Source organism: Ixodes scapularis, unplaced genomic scaffold (assembly GCF_016920785.2).
Source record: "Ixodes scapularis isolate PalLabHiFi unplaced genomic scaffold, ASM1692078v2 PGA_scaffold0__279_contigs__length_252992795, whole genome shotgun sequence".
Taxonomy (NCBI): domain Eukaryota; kingdom Metazoa; phylum Arthropoda; class Arachnida; order Ixodida; family Ixodidae; genus Ixodes; species Ixodes scapularis.
The window spans coordinates 190,956,441-190,975,615 of NW_024609835.1; the positions used below are offsets into that span (position 1 = coordinate 190,956,441).

General features: G+C 45.0%; 1 protein-coding gene across 1 annotated transcript; it reads left to right on the top strand.

The window, feature by feature from the left end:
- Window positions 1–961: 961 nt before the first annotated feature.
- On the top strand, window positions 962–6,276 carry LOC120846950. Its single transcript, XM_040218863.1, has 3 exons — window positions 962–1,042; window positions 4,325–4,538; window positions 6,155–6,276. The coding sequence occupies exons 1-3, from the start codon at window positions 962–964 to the stop codon at window positions 6,274–6,276; spliced, it is 417 nt and encodes a 138-aa protein (XP_040074797.1).
- Window positions 6,277–19,175: the final 12,899 nt, after the last annotated feature.

A 19,175-nucleotide genomic window follows, 5' to 3' on the forward strand; every position in this document is an offset into this window, starting at 1 on the left:
TCGTGTTTTCATAGTGTTTCTGGAAGTGGCCTTTTTACTGACGATGTCGGTGGCAAGGAAGTGCTGGTTTAATCCGAACTGGACGAACCCGAACCTTTCGGAATATGCAAGTTGGATGAAGCCCTTGAAAAATGATCCTCACAGTGTTCAGTGCCTTGTGTTGTAATGGTCTTATATATTTAACCGCCTCTACAGTGGTCAGGGAATTTCACCTGAAATCGTCAGGGAATTTCAAAATGATAATTTGCTAGACACCCTGGGTAAGCCTACCTGATGTCCCGAGAAAATAATAAATGCGTGGAGAGTGCACATTACTTCTGAGGCTTAATGTGCTTTTGAGACATCAATATAATGCCCACAAACTCCTTGAGTGAATAAATTTCTTAACATGTCCCCCCTAAAAATGGTAAGTTTAAGCTATTATGCTGCAGAGGACGTCTCTAGATGCATTTAAACAAGGTTATATCAGCTTTTGCGTGCCATCTACCGGAAAACAAGCTTGCACATGTTTACTTTAGTTGCGTACGCTCAGTCTGCTAGAAACATGTTTCGCATGGGGTGGGGAACAGGTTGGTTCTCCTGGGTGCTATTTGAGCTGCTGACAATTAGTGCATTGTATACAATTTCAGAGAAGAATCAAGGAGGTGGAGTGGACACACAAACTGGGCCAACTGCCGTTGCCCCAGCTGCAGCAGTTGTCCCCACAGCTGGACAAGCTGCTGCAGCACGACTGCCGGCCGCAGTGCTGCCACCTGCACGACTGCCGGGTGCAGTGCTATTGCCTGGTGTACCAGCACAACTACCTGCCGCAGTGCTGCCACCTGCTGCGGCACCGCCTGCTGTAGCCCCGCCAGCTGCTGCGGCACCGCCTGCTGTAGCATCGCCAGCTGCTGCGACACTGCCACAGCCTGCTGCAGCTGCTGGGGCTCCAGCAACTCTGCCAGCTGCCGTGGCTCCAGGAATGGGGCTTGTTCACGGCCCACCAGAAGCCCCTTCCCCTTCCCATGGATTCTTGGGCCTCTTCGCAGAGGTAGATGATGAGGTAAGTGTTGAAGCAGTTATGCCGCCTGTAGGTGCAAACCATGATGCGTAGCGCAAGTTTGTCTGCTTCTTTTAATAAACAAATATTTATTGTCCCTTTTCAACACAGACCAGCCCACGAAAGCATGGGTATGCTTGTTACGCCACAATCCCTGCAAAGTATGGGTATGCTTTGCAGGGGTTGTGGTGACATCAGAATGCCAAGCTCCGATTGGCTCTGATCTGAAGGATAGTGGGTAGACCTCAAGGCAGCTGCTTTGATGTCTACCCACTATCCATTAATCAGAGCTCGGCGTTTTGACGTCACCATAACCCTCGTAAAAGAAGCAGACAAACTTGCGCTCCACAATAAAGGAAGCGGGGTAGAAGTGCTGCGCCATGGTGCGCCAATCCACTTTAGCTGTGCCAACCTGCTCCCAAGCGCACATGTTGCGCCAAAACAGACCAAAACAAATTTTTTCTTGTTAAAGTTGTTGGAGTTCTTTTTTTTATTGGCCACAGTAGTTTATCGTGTTATGTTTGTTTAGGTGATTCTGAACCAATAGGGACTTTTAGCAAATCGATACCGTGACCGTGAGGCAAGCGCTTGAAAGCATGCTTCAAAGGCTCTGGTAATGCGGAACACGATGAAGGTTTGCTAAAAGTCCCTATTGTTATGAAACCACCATACCAATGTTGTTGTGTCAGCGGAGTGTAGGTCTGATCTCCGAAAATGCAACATGCGTAGGTCGCTTTGTCAGAGTACTCATCGGTACTCTGACAGTCAACGAAACGACACCTCGAAGCATCGTTTCGTCGTCATTCCTTACTTTTCTTCTTCCTTTCTTTGCTTTTTCTTTTTTCACAGTGGCGTTGAGCATGGTTGCGTGTATTCGAAATACCACACACACGCATTAAATTGCATATACCGTAAAGTCTCGTACAAACGCCCAACCCCGAGAAATCACATATCTCGTTTTTTTAATCAACTCTACTGCGTGATCTGCGGTATCGGTGCGCGATAAACGTGCCCGCCGCGGGTTCTCTTGTGCTTATCGTATTGTGACATGCGACTCTACAGTATCCTCAATATGTGGGGTATCTTTTTCCATGACATGCATATTCCTAATTCGTTCCCGCATTTTTTTTGCCTGCGATTTTTGTGTGCGATATTGGTTACTGTGACATTTGAGTTTCTAGTGGCCGAGTTCTTGTATGTATATCGCACCGTGAAGCGCGAATGCGTTGCATCTGCATTCGGCTGTGGTACCCGTGGTAGGGAAGTTTATAGCAAATTCCCACATACTTTCGCAGGCGCGAGTTCGCCATGTCTGCTATATGTATCAGTAATGCAGAGACAGTGGGTGCGTAGGCGAGCTGGTGATAGTTAATCATGATGTTTATTTGGGTCGGCGTTTTTACAGGGCCTCATCATGGTATATAAACATACATAAGGGCCTGCTGGCATGTGTTCACCTATCATCTAATTTCTGGCGAAAGCGACAAGTACTATACAAAAATTGAACAAACATTTGGCATAATATTTTCTTTTCTTTTTTGCATGTTTGGGGTGTGTGCTTTTGCTGTGACCGCTTCCATGCTTCTCATTCGTGTCGCAAACGTAACATATAGAAACAATAATTGATTGACTCGATGGTCTGTAGATTTTTTGTTATAAATGATATTTGTGGCGAATACAGTCGCTGGCACGGAAACAGCAAGCTGGTGAGAGGACGAGAAGGTGGGAACATCCCGTTGAGCGAAGCAAATTCTAAACCGTTGTGCTAGAATGCATCCAAGCAATTGACTTGTGAGGAAAACCTTCCATTTTATGGTCTTACTTGCCACTTTTGGTGGTCACTTTTTCTTTATAAAACTCATAAGCAAGTGGTTTTTTTTAAGTCTGTTATTTTTTTTCTAGTGAGGTTACAGTAAGCATTTCTGTATGAGCAAGGGTGGTATCGGTGGCATCGTGAAGGTTTCAAAATTTTGCATTTATACTTTTATCAGATAGAGCAGATTGGTACTCTGTTTAGTATTGGAATACTAAACAGAGTACCAAATTGAGTTCCAAAGGAGTAAAAATTGGAGTATTGGACTGAGAAAATTTGTATTTTCTAATAACAAATAGTGTAGTCAATATTGGACTTTCTTCATCTTGAAATGGTTTTGTTTTCAACTTATTTTACATGCAATTTAGGTTGTTAATTATGCACACTGTTTTGTTTTCATGAGGTTTAAGTTGTGCTTCTTTTGTTGACTATGCCTTCTATTGGAAATCCGTGAGAGGAACTAGCCTGGCTACCAGGACAGTTCTCAATAGCTGCTCAATAGTTAAATTAAGATCTCTCTTTGGCAAGATTTGTTAGGAATTCAATCATTAAAAGTTGGCAAACTAAAATTAAACTTTACCAGGATGGATTTGTGGTAGATTACTTCAGAAATATAAATGTGCCTGCCGGGCTCTTATGCCGTCCGCTACCAAGAAGGCAGACAGGGTCTGTCATTGACTAGGTATTTGTAATATCAATTCAGCACCTAAATATGTGCAACAGTGAAGGGGTAGATCTTCAATCCTGTTTATTCAGCATTCAATAAATGCGAGGCCCGCTCAAGTTACTGCATTTTATTTATATATTTGTGGATTATGCAAATTGGCAGACCTACGTTCTGCAATCCCAGTGAGTCATGTGAGACAGAAGAACAGGAAAGGACAGAGGGGACGAGCTCAGAGAACTGATGTATGTATGAGCCAATGTAGAGTATTTTTCTGAGTAATATACTGCAGTTGGTAGTCAACATAACACTCATCCTGCATTACCCCTTGCTCTTCTGTCTCGCATGTCACACTGTTTTTGCTATTAGTACTGTATTAGGATATTGTGAAGCATATAAAAAAAGCTGTGCAAGCTAGGAAAAAGAAATGTTGTGGGTGTTTGCGCTTGCTGAATAAGGAACTTCCACATGTTCTGACAATGGCAGTAGTGACAGATCTTTCAACACATTACTGAAGCTATCATAGTCCCTGCAGTCCACGGCACATTTTCATGAGTTAGGGAGCCACCAGCTGTTGCAGCATGTATCGAAAGCCATGTGCTCTGCCGTTTGAATTTTATTTGGACCCAATAGTACGGAGCGTTAAATTGGGCATATTAAACACGGCCAGCTTGCATTATGTTTGCTGCAATTGCAACATTGGAGCAGCTCCATGCATTTTATTAGCCCATTACCAGCAAGAGTATGTTTGTATTGTGGCCATTATAACTGCTTGTGTAGAATAACACATTGTTATTCGTACTTTCAGACCCACCTTGGTCACGGGATCATGGTCGCCACAAGCAAACTGAAGTACATCTTGGGTGCCCGGGGGGACTCGATGTTTTGCAAAGAAGCAACGAAGGTTGTTTTTGGCGCTGCAAACCTGCAGCGCCGAAGTGTGACTGGACAGGCATGTAGGCGGCTCAAGGGGTCAGTTGCGAAGCGAGCGCTGACCCCGAATAAGCTGGCGGCCGTGGGCAGTAAGTGCTTTTCCTCTACTCCCAACACACCAAACTCTGCCACTTATTTGCAGGCATTTCTATGACATGGCTCATGGTTGACCACTGCTAAAACTTGGTCTCAATAGTTATTTTATGAACATCAAACTTTCATTAGTTTTCATCGAAAAAACTAGAATTGCTCATCTCAACTGATAATTTTCCTAGGATATACCGTATTCGTCGGAGAAATCTATTGGGCTTGAAATGCACGGAACAAGTTGTTTTTTGACACACCATGCTACAATTTACTACAGAGGTGCCCTTAGATCCTTTATTTATTACTTGAAAGTAGGAACTCATGAGGGAATCCCTGCTAATTCTTTTTACTCGTAATCATTAAATTGTTTTCCAGGCACTTGTAGTGCTTATTCCGAGTGAAAGACGTATGAAATGGAATTAAAATTAGATTGAATATTAGAGTCTTTGACTGATTTTTTGGACTTCGCAGGGACTGAAAAAACGTCCGAATAAAAGAGCAGTCTGAAAAATCAGCAGATTAAAAAACTTTTCTTTATTACGTCTAAGCGGGCCTATAAAAGCTGTAAATAGTTCCTTGCTTCAGGTTACGCCTTCACGCCCTGTTTTAGGTTTCGCCTCCGTTTGCGTTCGAGAACTTTCTGTTAGTTTGAGAATCGCTGCCTTCTTTTCTAGCGTTATGGTCGAGTACTTTCTGCGCTTCTTATGCCCGTGTCCCACTGGAGCGACAAACCGAAACAAATGACAGCGACAAGCCTCAAACCAGTCTTTCACGATTTGAGATGCTTTGTGTAATAAAGGAGGCTATGCTCAAACACTAGCATCACGCACGCGAGCGTAACTTTGGCGGGCTTCCAACCGCTAGTGCTTACTTCACGAGCATCGAACGACTAAACGCCTGCCAAAGGTACCATCGCGAGCATGCTGCATGGGTTTGAGGCTTGTCGCTGTCTTTTGTTTCTGTCTGTCGCTCTAGTGGGACATAGGAATCAGCGACACATGGCGGCAACGGAGGAACAGATGGGGCCATGATGTCCAAGCCAGCGTAGTTCGAAAACACAATTCACCGAGACAAGATCGAGATGGGAGGCGCAAGTCCATGACTGCAATGACGAATGAACAGAGCAAAATGGAAACAATAATGATGATGATAGTGACGTGCAGCTGAAGAGAAAAAAGCCGTACAGCGTCACCTAGCAGTAGGACTTAGCAGTATTTACGTAGCGCTGCCAAACCAAGCCAATCCATGTGCAGCCAACATAGAATCCAAAATGGCTGCTTCTCGGTGGTGTTTCCCACTGATCGCTCGCGACAATTTTCTCAGAGAAATCAAACTTTCAAGCTGTCTGAAACATTGGTTGTGCATATGCACTTTTATATCGGGTAGGTCACGATTTGTTTGCTGTGCCACCTATAACCCCCCCCCCCAAAAAAAAAAAAAAGAATCACAACTAGTATATTAATTGTTACGTTTTCCTGAAACATACATCTTTTTAGCAGTGTTTCCTCCAAAAGAATTTGCTTGGTTCTGCAGTAGTTCAAACACTTAACATGTCGTAACTGTTGGGTCGGTTGAACCTGGTACATGTAACTGATTGCCTTGTCATACCCATTTTCAGATGCCTTCCAGCTGTACATCACGCAGACATCCTCGGATAAGTCACCGAAGAAGAGGAGGGTTCTCATGAACAAATACATCGGCGAGCAACTGCAGGATATTAATAGAAAACTTGAGTTCTGAGGAACCTTCGATCTAGGGTATCTAAAGTATTCAATATATATATGTCAACTCACCTGCTTTAGAGTCATTCTTTCTAGAGTGCTTTTTTTGCATGCTGGGGGCCTCGAGCAACACTGCCTAGATAATAAGTGTCTGCATCACCTCCTCTTCCTTAATGAAATGTCATCAAAGTCGGATTACGCTGACACGATGACTGGGCCCGAGTCCCACCCTCGACGCGCTGATTGAACACAAGTGTAACCCAAACACTGTCACAGCACTCATACCCAATCTCGCTGTGAGGATGGTATGAAAGTGGTCTGGGGGACTTGCCTATCTAGGTGGTACTGTCTCGGGATGCTAACCTTTTGTGAACAGGAATTGCATGGCACCCATATCTGCTGGTTTACGTAGGTCGACCTGTGTCTATAGTCGGGTTGACCTGTGTCTACAGTCAGGTCGACCCGTGTCGTAGGTCGGGTTGACCCGTGTCTACAGTCGGGTCAACCCATGTCTACAGTCAGGTCGACCAGTGTCTACGGTCAGGTCAACCCGTGTCTACGGTGGGGTCGACCCGCGTCTACGGTCGGGTCTACCCGCGTCTACGGTCGGGTCGACCCGTGTCTACGGTCGGGTCAACCCAACCACAGACAGCATGGTTCAGTCGGGTCGACCCGACCCGACTGAATACGGGACCTGTATGTCCATAACACCATATGACCCAAACGGGTAGGACCCGTACTAAAAGTATACGGTTTTTTTCAGTAGGGTAAGAATTCACTTTAGTACCCCTTTAATCTGTGTTGGCGCTGGCTGTAAGTAACACTATTCAAAATGGTTATTAAGAAAATTCGCCAATTCTATTTGTTCCATGCATATGATTTAAAACGCCATTTTGAATATATTGGGAAATTGGACGAAGGGGGTTGTCAAGACGCACAGAACATCGTGGAATGGATGTCGAGAGTATCAAACTGCCCTTTATATGATGTATAAGCATGTCGATGCACAGTGTAAAATTTGAATAGTTCAGTGGAAAAATTGAACGCCTGGCGGTCCGATTTGTAATGAGGGTCTATCATGCGAACAAGGCTACAAATCGTTATTCGCACCTCAGACCAGGTACAAGACTGACACGCCGCTCTAGAAAGCCCAGCACAGCGTAAGAAGACTAGTTCACAAACACACGCCCCGTTGGGGCCTGGGACCTTGCTAGTTTGCAGAAAACTCATTCCACCAAAACACAAAACTAATCTCTATCTTTTTCTTTTTAAAGCATGTAGAATGTCGCGTTCTGCTTAAGGTTGCACGGCAATGACGCAAAAAAGAGAAACTTGGAGGACGCTTAAGCTTCGCTTTTAAGAGTGGAACGCGATTGCGTAATCGGGCCCCGTTCGCATCGCCTTCTCATTCGCTTCTCACGCTCTTGAGTCACACAACGACCTAGTTCTCATGACACAACACTCTTCGTTCCCAAGCCGTGCAAGCTGCCTTACGTGGCGTAATGAATAGCGTGCTGGCGCGCAACCGAAAGGACGTGGGTCCAAATCCCGCCTAAAATTCTTCAAATTTTTCTTCGTAGAAAATGAATTACTTCATAAAGTGAAATCCTTTGAGACATGCGGCGATTTTTAATTCGCATTACGTGTAATTTTTTTATCACTTTCATTCCACGCGTGACGTCACTTTTTACGTGAGCGTTGTGGGTTGTTTGAAATTTCCGCGCGAGGTCATGTGGCTGTGACGTCATCACCCTGTCGACCAATCCCGGACTTTCGCGTCACGCCACCGACGTCAGCTTTTCTGCGACACGAGCTCATTAACGCCATCGCGTTAAAACACACTGGGAGCTGATTCTATTCACATGAAGACGCGCCGAAACACAAGGCATTATTCCACGGTAAGGAAGTGTTCTTTTAAGCCGTCGCAGCCATTTTGCAATAAAGCAAAACAAACTGAGTAAGGGCATACATGTATCATATCCCCCCGCGGTGGTGCCGGGTATCAGTTTGTTCACTCCGCTGGTTGCGTGATAGGAAAACAACACCCAGTCGTCAGTTGACTGTGAGCGCGCATAAATGTCTATGACATTTTACCTACACTCGGATTCACCCCTAAGCTGACAATGCGATGTAAACTATATGCTCATCGGACGAATCAATCGACTGCCTGTTATCGCTTCACCCAGAGTGTGATCACGTGTGGCAAGAATGACAGGTGACTGGTCCAGCAAGTACGTAGCTTCCACCACACTGTCAGCTTAGGAGTGTTGGCGAGGAAAAACCAATAAATGTGCCTTGAAACATCAGCGCCGGCTTGCTCGAACCAGCGTCTGAGATGAGACCGTTTGAAGGAAAGAAAGCCTGCCAAACATGGGGCGCGTGAGCATTTGAGACGCGACTTCACGCGCCACTCCGCTCATGCGCTAGCTTTGGCAGTGCTTTCTTTCAGACAGTCTCGTCTCAGACAATGATTCGAGCTAGGGTGCCTTAGTTCGAGCAAGCTGGCCCTGTTTTAAGGAACCTTATTCTTTTGCGTTTACATGCCAAACCAACGCAGAGCGTCTATCCTTCGTTTCACCTTCAGTCCGAGCGCAGCGGACGCTACGAGCCATCCCAGCCAATCCAGCGCCGGGAAAGTATCACGTGACCTTGTGGTTGGGCGGAGCGACACACGGAGCTTGAGATCACGCGATACTGCCCCGGCGCTGGATTGGCAGGGACGGCGCGTAGCATCCACTGCGCTCGGACTGAAGGTGAAACTAAGTATAGCACACCCCACCGAAGGATTGATGATTTATTCAGAAAACCTAGGGGTATTTTGACGTGCAACCAAATTTGTCGTGGAGACAAGATCGAACAGCCACGCTGCTTCAGGCGTGGGGGCAACAAACAAAAATTGCTTGATTATTATTGGTTCGAGAAGCCGAAGGCGATTATTCACGATGCGCGAAGCGTAGGAAATAAATTTGTGTCCAAGTTCTTGCGTGACCAAAATAGGAGTTGGAGCGACGAGCTCGAGCCCACACAGTGGAATGTGGTTTTAGTTTTTTTGTTGTGTGTACCGCAACCATTGTTCTTATCCTGCGTAAAATTGAAAAGGACAATCGTGGTGACGCAAAAGTCGCCATGGAAAACGAGGACGTCTCTACAAGCAAGCCGATCTCCACGAACCAAGGCAAAGACCAGACAAAGGAGCGCCAATACAGTAGCGAGGATCACATAAAGAAGCTTCATCAAGTCAGAGATGACACTGACGTCCCTTAAACCGACGCGGACACAAACGAGCCTGAACGTGCATCCCTTGAGAGTCGGGACCATCCTACCCGCGGTCAAACGAGGAGAGGGGAAACACACAAGGCGAGCATCCCGAAGACGGCAAAGCGGCTGGCCATATTACAGGTGGCCAGGGAAGCCACAAACAGTCACCAGCGACCCAAATCACTCATGTGCACCGATTCGCCAGAAGCCTTCAGAAAATGCACACTTTTCTATTGGCAGGGCGGCGTCACACTTCAAATTCGGAGCTTCGTGAAATAACCGAGTCGTCATAGACTGGATCTCGAGTGATGAAGGCAATCCGGGAAACAAAAGGTTGAAGAACACCGCGATTGCGCAGCAGTACGGATGTACCCACTCACTCGCGGCTCCTTGAACCGCAAAAAGATAGGCCCGGCATGGAGCGGTCTCAGACGAGGCATAGAGAGATGATCTGTTAGCCTGCAAACTCAGGCTAATCTCCCTCCTCCCACCAGATGCTCACCCAATTTCACCGGGCTAGAGCCGGTGGGAACAGGTGATTCTCAGGCGCCATCAGACCAAGACGGCTATCACCCATAATCACTCCTTTCTGGCAGACAAGGTTTTGCAGACCTACGGACCCAGACGACCTATGAATCGCCCCCAACATTGAACACTGTAGGGCCCTGGCGATATGTTCGCACTTCGTAAGGGACTGGGCCGGGGTCTCGCGATATCGCGAAGCATGGCATAAGCTCTCCCGAAGAGGAAACGAGGCCCACATCATACGAAGGATGGGCCCTCCCGAATATGGGAAACTCTCATAGAAAACACATAGTGGAATCTATTAGAGTTTCTCCGTCTATGAGGGCTGGCGAAGCATATGTGGCTACCTTTTTCCATCCCCCTTCCTTCCCTTTCACCCCAGATGGCGTTAACCAAGAAAAGATGACATGAATCGTTTTCTGAGGAGCGATACATACATATTGTACTATTACTCCCAAGCAGCACAATTCACCGGCTCAAGCTTGAGCCTGCTTGGGCAGCCGGGGAAAGTTTCCCTGGCCCAAGCACCGTTTTGCTCCAAGGGGCAAGCTAGCCCCAGCCTGGCTAGCCGGCCCGGCAGTTCAGTGGGGGTTCCTTGTACAGCCAAGCTTGGCTAAACGGTGTAAAACAAGCCTGGGCCAGGCTGGCAGTTCAGTGGTCAGCCAAGCTTGGCAAAACGGTCTAAATGCATCCTGGGCCACACTGGCAGTTCAGTGGTCAGTCAAGCTTGGCAAAACGGTGTAAATGCAGTGTGGGCCAGGGTGGGAGTTCTCTGGTCATTCAATCTTGGCTATACGGGGAATTTACAGACTTCTCCCAAGGAAGTCTATGTTGTCATTCAAAGGATGTTTTTTGTAGCATATGATATAGTCAAACATCTCCAATTTTTGGTGCTGTGTGCAGAAAAAAACTGGTTGCTACCTTGTTCCGGATTTAGTGACCCACGATTAATGGAGCTGCTAAAGTAATTTTCTCAGAATACTTAAACAATAAAATGAAAGTTGAAAACATGCGCGAGCTGCTGTATTTATTGTGCGGTTGGCATGCAAATGAAGCTGCAAAATCAAGTCAAGTTTGATACAGTGGTTTTTTATTTCATGTTCAGTACATGGTGCTAGCTTATGCCCGAGTTCCACTACAGCGACAAACAGAAACAAATGACGACAAGTCTCAAACCTGAGTCTTTCCCGATTTGACAGGCTTTGTAGAATAAAGGAGGCTATGGTTAAACACAAGCATCATGCACGCGAGGGTATCTTTGGCAGGCTTAGAATCACTCATGCTTATTTCACGAGCACCGAACGAATAAACGCCGCCTGCCAAAAGTACCACCACGGGCATGCTGAATGGGTTGGAGGCTTGTAGCTGTCGTTTGTTTCTGTTTGTCGCTCTCGTGTCCCACTAGAGCGACAAAGGCTGGTTGCTGGTCGAGTATCTGCTGCCTGGCAACTGGGCTTCACAGCTAGTAGGTGGCTCTGCCGATTCGGGTACTAATGACAGCAGTTGTACATAGTTCACCCCATGGCCACTTCATGGCTGTGACGTAGAGCTGGATAGCAGCACCTGGAGAAGGAACAAGATAACCAGTGATGCATGTTTAGTAAATATGTTTTACATGAACTATAAATCATGCTCCTAATTAAATTATAACAGCAGAAAGGCCACCCAAAAGGTCTTGGTGGTATCTTCAATCTCCTTCAATATAAAAGACATACTAAAAGCGCGTGGCCGAGATGACCGTGGTCGGGGGTGCTATGTGCGCTCCACGAGATTCTCTTCTGCCTCGAGGAAAGGATGCTCACTCGGGGCTGAACTGGTCCTGAACTTGCGGACAGTTTTTGGTTTAGGTTTAGACTAAGAGCGTGCTTTATCAGCATTGCGCCCACAGATATGATCATGGAGGCTCGAAGTAAGCATGCTCATTATTGTTTTTGTTATCAGTTGTTTCTGGTGTAAAATTTGAAAACAGGCACAAATATTAATGTTGCACCCGAGTCTCATATTTGAAAAATAAAATGTCTTGATGAGCGGATTTATTAATCAGAAGGATGGCATGGACCATGCACTTTAGAAGTGAAAATAATTGCCTTGACTCGGGCCAGTTTCTCTCGGACAGCCATTTCAGAATTAGTGGCTGTGACATAATGTGAATGAACTGCTCTCCACCGTGAACCCAAAAACTGATAAGTGTGCATTGCACTTTAGCTGAGCACTAAGTGAGTTCCCCCTTGGGTAGATTGGGATCTCCCAGAGCACACCAGTCACTGCCTCGGCCAGGCGCTCCCACTGGGTCTTTCATACTGCAGGAGAATACATAACGCAGGAACTACAGAACTTGACAGTGACAAACATGATTTCCCTCCATTTGTAGAATACTACTGTCAGTAAATGCAAAATAAAGTTAGAGCACCTCAATGTGAACACCACATATAACATACAGTACTGTGGAAGGTTGCTCAGATCGTTTGAAAGCAGACTTTGAATTGCCGCAAGGGAATTTTTCTTGATTCTCTTGATAGTAAAACCAAGCCATAAGTACAACTTCACTGTAAAGACAATGTTTTCTATCTGCTTTTCTTTAAATGCATAGAAGTACTTTTTGGTATTTATGTTACCTACCACTAAAAAGACGAAGGACCAGAAAAAGGAAACACAGACACAGTTACGTACAAAACGAGCATGTTGGTAACAGTAACTAAACATGAGGAAGACACAGAGAAAGGGGGGGACAGACGGACAACTTCGTTGTCCGTCCCCCCTTTCTATGCATCTTCCTCATGTTTAATCACAAACACAGCGCTGTCCTTCCTTTTACTGGTCCATCTTTTTTGCGCTGTTTTAACCCATTCAATATGACCACCAATCAACTCGCCCAACTTTACACCTTGCTACCTCTAAGGTTGCAATATAAAGTGGTCTCAACTTCCACCGACAGCCCTGAAGCGATAAACCCACAAAAAACCAATTCCCTAGTAATTAAAACGACACAAAAGAAAATCAGATCAGAAAAACATTCAGTCTGACTTGATTATATTGAATCAATAAATACAATGAATGTGAGCAATATTCTTGTGAAATTGTATTATAAACTTTCAATGTAAAATGGGATGAGAGTCCTACTAAAGCAACCAAGAGGAACAACAACCGACCCCAACACGACTTAAATACATTCAGCATGCACACGAAGATACCTTTGGCAGGCTTCCCATTTTTCGAGGCTCATGAAAAAAGCACAAGTTATTGCAAGCCTGCCAAAAGATATCTTGGTATGCATGCTGCATGGTCTTGGGGCTTAAGATGGCAAGTTGCCTATTCATCACTGAATAATATGCCAAAAAAACACAGACACAACAAAGGAAGATCTGGACAGAACACTGCATAACCTTCAACTGAATGGTTCGTATAAAAAAACAGAAATACATATATACCCTTTCAGGCAACATTTCATGGGTGCGCCGCCGCCACCTTGACGTCACGTGACCCTGCCGCCACAGCCGACCTTCAGTTTCTCGCAGTTGCTCTGCGTTGTGTGCTGCACCGGCCACCACCGGAGCTTTGTTCTCGAGTTCTTTTACGTTCTGTGTTGAAATCGTGTTTGCTTTAGGTCCTTTCGATATTTCGGGCTTTCATTTAATCATTTGATATCGACATTTGAACATCGCTCTTGTATTTTCTTATTTATGGAATGGAATCGGACAGCGAATGGATCGACGATACAAGATTATGGCCTAGGCTTCAGAGACCAATAAGTTCATCACATTTTGTTTTTATCGCTAATAAGGTCAGTCAACACCATTGCGACACATAAAAATTTCAACTGACGCTGTAAGGCTATCGCAGTCGTGTTTCTTGCTGCATGTGCGAACTTTAGACATTGTTTCTGTAAGTAAAAGCCGAACCGCATGTAAGTGCTCAAGCGAGCGGCGAGACGAGCAACGGCGACGACGATGAGAGTCAGCGACGAAGATTTCTCGCTGTCGCCCGTTGCATCGCTCGGTTTTTGGATTTCTAGAAAACGTCGCTCATCGTTTTGGTCGCTTGCGTGCAGTTTGCCTCGTCGCGCGACTGATCGAGCGAAAGCGAAGCGAGTCACTTGTCTCGTTGCTCCCCAAATCGCTTTCATGCGGTTTTCTAGAAATCCAAAAGCCGGGCGCCGCGACGGGTGGCAGTGAGAAACTTTCGTTGCTGACTCGTCGTTGTCTCTCGTCTTGCTTGCTAAAGCGCTTACATGCGGTCCGGCTTTTATCTACGGAAACAATGTCTAAAAGCGCGCACATGTACCGAGAAGCACGACTGCGATAGCCTCACTGCCAAAAATTTGGGGGTTTTGCGTGCCAAACCAACGACGGGCATCTGGAGATAGCCTCACTGCGTCAGTTGATATTTTTATATGTCGCAATGGTGTTGACTGCCCTTTATTAGCAACAAAAACAAAAGAATGTGATGAACTTACATGTTCTCTGAAGCCTAGGCCATGATCTTGTATCGTGATCCATTCACAGTCCGATTCCATTCTATAAATAAGAAAATACATCTATATTGAAACATAGGTATCAAATGAATAAATGAAAGCCTGAAATATCAAAAAGACCTAAAGAAAACACTCGACTTCAACGCGGAACGTAAAAGAACACGAAAACAAAGCTCTGGTGGTGACCGGTGCAGCACACAATGCGAAGCAACGGCGACAAAATGAAGGTCAGCTATGGCAGCCCGTTAAGCGCGCCGACTGGTGGCAGCTCGAGTAACTGACTCCCTAAAAGCATCTATACAGATAAAAACTGACACCTGCTGGCAGAACAATGTAAGGTCAAAATGCACTTCCTCAGAAACCAGTGCCACTAGTTCCACAGAGAGTGAAATTCTGTAAGACAATGACACTAAGGGTGCACCTCAGACAAGAGTTGTTACCCTGGTATTTTATCCAGAAGGTCACCTAGCAATTTACTGTGTCCATTGTGAGTGCAAGTCCAACTTAGAAAAAGACTAGTGTCATGGGCTGCTACAAGCAAAGAGGAAAATTCACAATGCCTTCTTGATGAAATCCTAGAATAACAACTCATGTGAGCCCACCCTCATTACTAATACATGACAAAGAATTCCACGGTCTGCAGAGCCAATGACGCTTGTTTCTGGGGGAGTGCGTTCAGACGACGCATCAGCCCACTTCACATGGCGCAATTTCGCTTGCAAATTTACACCTGTGACGTCAGGCACTGCAACTTCCCCCATGCCTATATTTCGCTGCATGAGTGACGTCACAACAGCAAACTCGCAAGTAGGGATGCCGCGAACTTTTTTCGAATCGAAGTTTCGATGATCGAATCAAGCGGTTCGAAAGGTTCGAAAGATTTCGATTTTTCGAATTGTCTATATCGTAAAATTCGACGGAGGTCGAATTTTCGAACTTGTTAAGCTAAGAAGTTCGACGCTTTTCGAACCGTCGAACTTATTACGCTAAAAAATTCGATCTTTTTCGAACTTATTGCGCTGCAAGGTTCGATGCTTGTCGAACTTTCGAACTTGACTGACCAACAAATTCGATTAATTTCGAACTTTCGAACTTATTTATCAAGAAAATTCGAAAAGTTTCGAACTTTCGATTTCTGAAAAGTCAGAAGTTCGACGAACTTCGAACTTTTAGGGTAAAAGTTCGACGTTCGTCGAACTTCGAAAGACCGGCGGACGGTTTCATTTGATTTTAAGTAGTGGGGTAGATTCGTAATTTTTTTTTCTCGAACTTTTACACGCGGTGCTGCGTTTCTTACGAAAGACAATGTCATTTATTTCAATGTTCTGGCATGCTTAGGTTTAAAGAAATAAATCCCCGAAGGGGCGAGGACGGACGAAGGGGCGAGGACGGACGACGGGCTAGGCCTGGGGTTGGTTGATTGATAGGATCGAAGCGTGTATATATGCCTCATTTCCATGTTGATTAAATAGTTGCAGTCAGCGCTCGTGTCTGTCTTGTCTTTCTTTCTTTTGTCCTCGTCCAAAAAAGCGCTACCATGCCTTTGGCAACCCAAGGGTTTTTGACGATTATCGTTTGTGCCAGATTTGAAGCACGCTGCAGCCGGAGCTATTTATGGTAGATATGTTATACTTTTTTAAGAATGATCTATGTATAGCCTAGGTAAGTGCCGTCTTAAGATGTGATTATTGTTATTCAACGTGAGTTTCGAAGAAATGTCCAAACATATATCTGCATGCAATTATGACCTAAACTTGATATTTATTTTCGTCTAAGTTGTTTGAGGTATCGCACTTAAATTAACACCACAGACAGTACATATCATTGCCATCTGCAGAATACAAAATAATATATTTATTGTTTTTTCACGTTAAGGAATAAATTAACTCATTGCAGAAGATTTCTAGTAGTGTTCAAGCTCAGCACGTCATTAAAAGAAAACGTTTTTTTTTTTTTTCGCTTCACGTTCCTGGGACGTGTTTCTTTTAGCCTGTACACATTTTAATAAAAGAAACTTGTTTCGAAGTTCTGAACCTCTGAATATGGAAGAATAGAACACTTCCGACGAATTCTTGATAGTTTTTTTTTCTCCAGCTTCTTATTCCCGCATTTATTCTTTTTTTTTTTTCTTTTGTTACTATCGGCACAGGTGTTTAGGTCGAAAAGACATAGCTTTGAACTTCCGAACCACTAAGCATGTGACGAGCAGTGCCTTCTGACAACGAGTTTCTAACAGTGACCACCTACGCAACCTTTTATACAGTGAAGAGCGACAGTAGCTCTACATATGCATAAATAATTTCAGATTAAAATAAGCTCGACCACGCCCTCTTTCCCCGTATTGTTTTCTTTAACAGTCCGAAATACCTGCAAGGGGGAAAAAGAAACTGAAGCCCCCCCCCCCCCCCCCCCCCCCCCCCCGCTACCCTCTTTCCCCCCGTTTTTCCTCTTCCGACGCCACTTGTATGGTAGAACGCTCCTCGACCTCGAGTTGTGTCGGCTTTTGTGCTTTTTGCGAGGCGATTCCTCCGTCCCAGAAAATAAACCTCCAGGACAATTATAAACTTCACCGGATCGGATTACTACCAGCGTGCAAGGGGTGGCGAGGTAGTTTGCCAGGTCGCTTCAACGTTTTTCTGAGCCTCAACCTCCTGCTCGCCCCTGGCCGTTTCGAACTGGATGAGTCTCGTAAAACAGTGTGTTCGTGCAAGTTAAAGACCCCCCCCCCCCCCCCCGGGGCTGGCGGTCACAATTCTGCACTGGCAAATATTCCAGCACGTCCGGGTCACTCGTGTCTCATTTAATTGCCTGACCAACTTCGCAGAATCTAGATATCACACCCTAACTTTTCTAAACTTGATTTTGTGAAAACCAGTGAGTCGTGAAAACGTTATTTGAAACTGAAACTGTAGAAAAACTTGAAAATCGGACTTCAAACTTTGAAAACTTGGATTAGAAAAAGATTCAAAATCTTCGAAGTTTTTTTTTTTTTTTTTTTGAATTTAGCGTTAAAAGAGAATCGAAACTTTCGACCTTTTCGAACTTTATGCCAAAAGAAATTCGAAATCTTCGAATTGTTCGAACTTTATGTCTATAAAAATTCGAAGCGTTCGAAGTTTTCGAATTTTTTTTACAAAGAATTTCGAAATCTTCGAATTTATCGAACCTGAAGTAAAAAAATATTCGAAATATTCGAATTCGAAATTTTAGAAACCGTGAAAGCTTCGAAATTTACGAATTCGAAACTCCGCTGTGGACAAAAGTTGCGAATTGTTCGAAATCGAACCTCGGTCGGTACGAAAATATCGAAATTTTTCGAATTCAAACCTCAGTTCGCTTCGCAAATATCGAAACCTTTCGAAATCGAACCTAGGGTGGTTCGCGACATCCCTACTCGCAAGTAAAATCACACCATGCGAATCAGGTTTACAGTGTTCACACAGCATGTGTTACTTCCTATCAGTAGATATATTTTTTTTACCAAAGTAAACTATTCAGTTAAGAGTTAAGACGTGTCCTGCCCAGATCTTCCTTCATTTCGTCTCTGTTTTTTAGCGTATTATCCAGTTTGAGGCATATCAGTGTCAGGTGTTTCTCTTTGTCGCTCTAGTAGGACTCGGGCAGGGTGGGGAAACAGTCATGTCTCAATAATATGGATACTCTGCTATATAAAAACCGTTTTCGGGGACCAACCGGGTAAATACCTGCATTTTGTCCTGCTATTATGCACAGCTCACATTATGGACGCTTTTGGGTAGGAACGGAGGTGTCCATTTGCATGAGACATCACTGTCATATTCCCTAGTGTTGAAATTAATGACTGCATGCTCTGAAGCCACGTAGCAGGTTTCTCCACTGAACACTAATGCGTAGCGGTGGCATGGCAGATGTTTGTGGCTGCAGAACACACCGCAGGCAAATGATATCCAATGTGGACAATCATGGATATTTGACATTAGAATCAACCAACAAATAGGCCTACATGTTGCTGTCACAGAATTGAACGATTTTTTTCTTCGTTGGATTCCGTTTTGAGTAAGGTGCAGAAGTGCCGAAAACACGAGCTCGGAAGAGAAGAAAAAGAAAAAAAGAAGGAAGGCGGAAGCTGCGTAGAGCTAGGCTTCAGTGGTTGGAACAACAAGCAAGGCTTCAGTGGTGTGGGAGGTCGAACCCCGAACAAGGCTTTGTCAAGATGGTTGGTGGGCCCTGAGCAAACTTCGACGATGTGCATGTGCTTGTGAGCGAGCGCTGTTCGGCACTATAAGCCCCCAAGCCACCACAAGTTCTCGACTCCGACTGGTGCCGCAAGGGACTGGGACCACCACCGACATCTTGGGACCATGATTCGACTTTCCTCATACGAAATGTATAGCGTTTTTGATTTGGCTTCTGTTCCCTCCTTGTTACGCTTTCGAAGCTTTTGTGATTTTCTTGCCCCTGTTACGAAGAGCAGAAGGCTTGCAAGATATGTTCTTTTCATTTTTTTACGACCGTTTGTGCGTCCTGTGCACCTTTTCTTTAATTTTGAATTTCATTACTAATAACTAGTGTTTTGAAATGCCAGGTACAAGTCACTCTCAATTCCTACCGCCTCTAAGGAAGTCCGTCACCTAGGTGTGGCCCTAGCGCCTGGACAGCGGTCCAATTCAGATTACAAGTTGGTT

What these genes read in the sequence shown, in the direction of transcription:
- LOC120846950 (XM_040218863.1), top strand. Translation starts at nt 962, where the DNA reads ATGGGGCTTGTTCACGGCCCACCAGAAGCCCCTTCCCCTTCCCATGGA. An exon ending in TCGCAGAGGTAGATGATGAG is followed by an intron (nt 1,043 to 4,324) that starts GTAAGTGTTGAA and finishes TCGTACTTTCAG; the next exon opens with ACCCACCTTGGTCACGGGAT. An exon ending in TAAGCTGGCGGCCGTGGGCA is followed by an intron (nt 4,539 to 6,154) that starts GTAAGTGCTTTT and finishes ACCCATTTTCAG; the next exon opens with ATGCCTTCCAGCTGTACATC.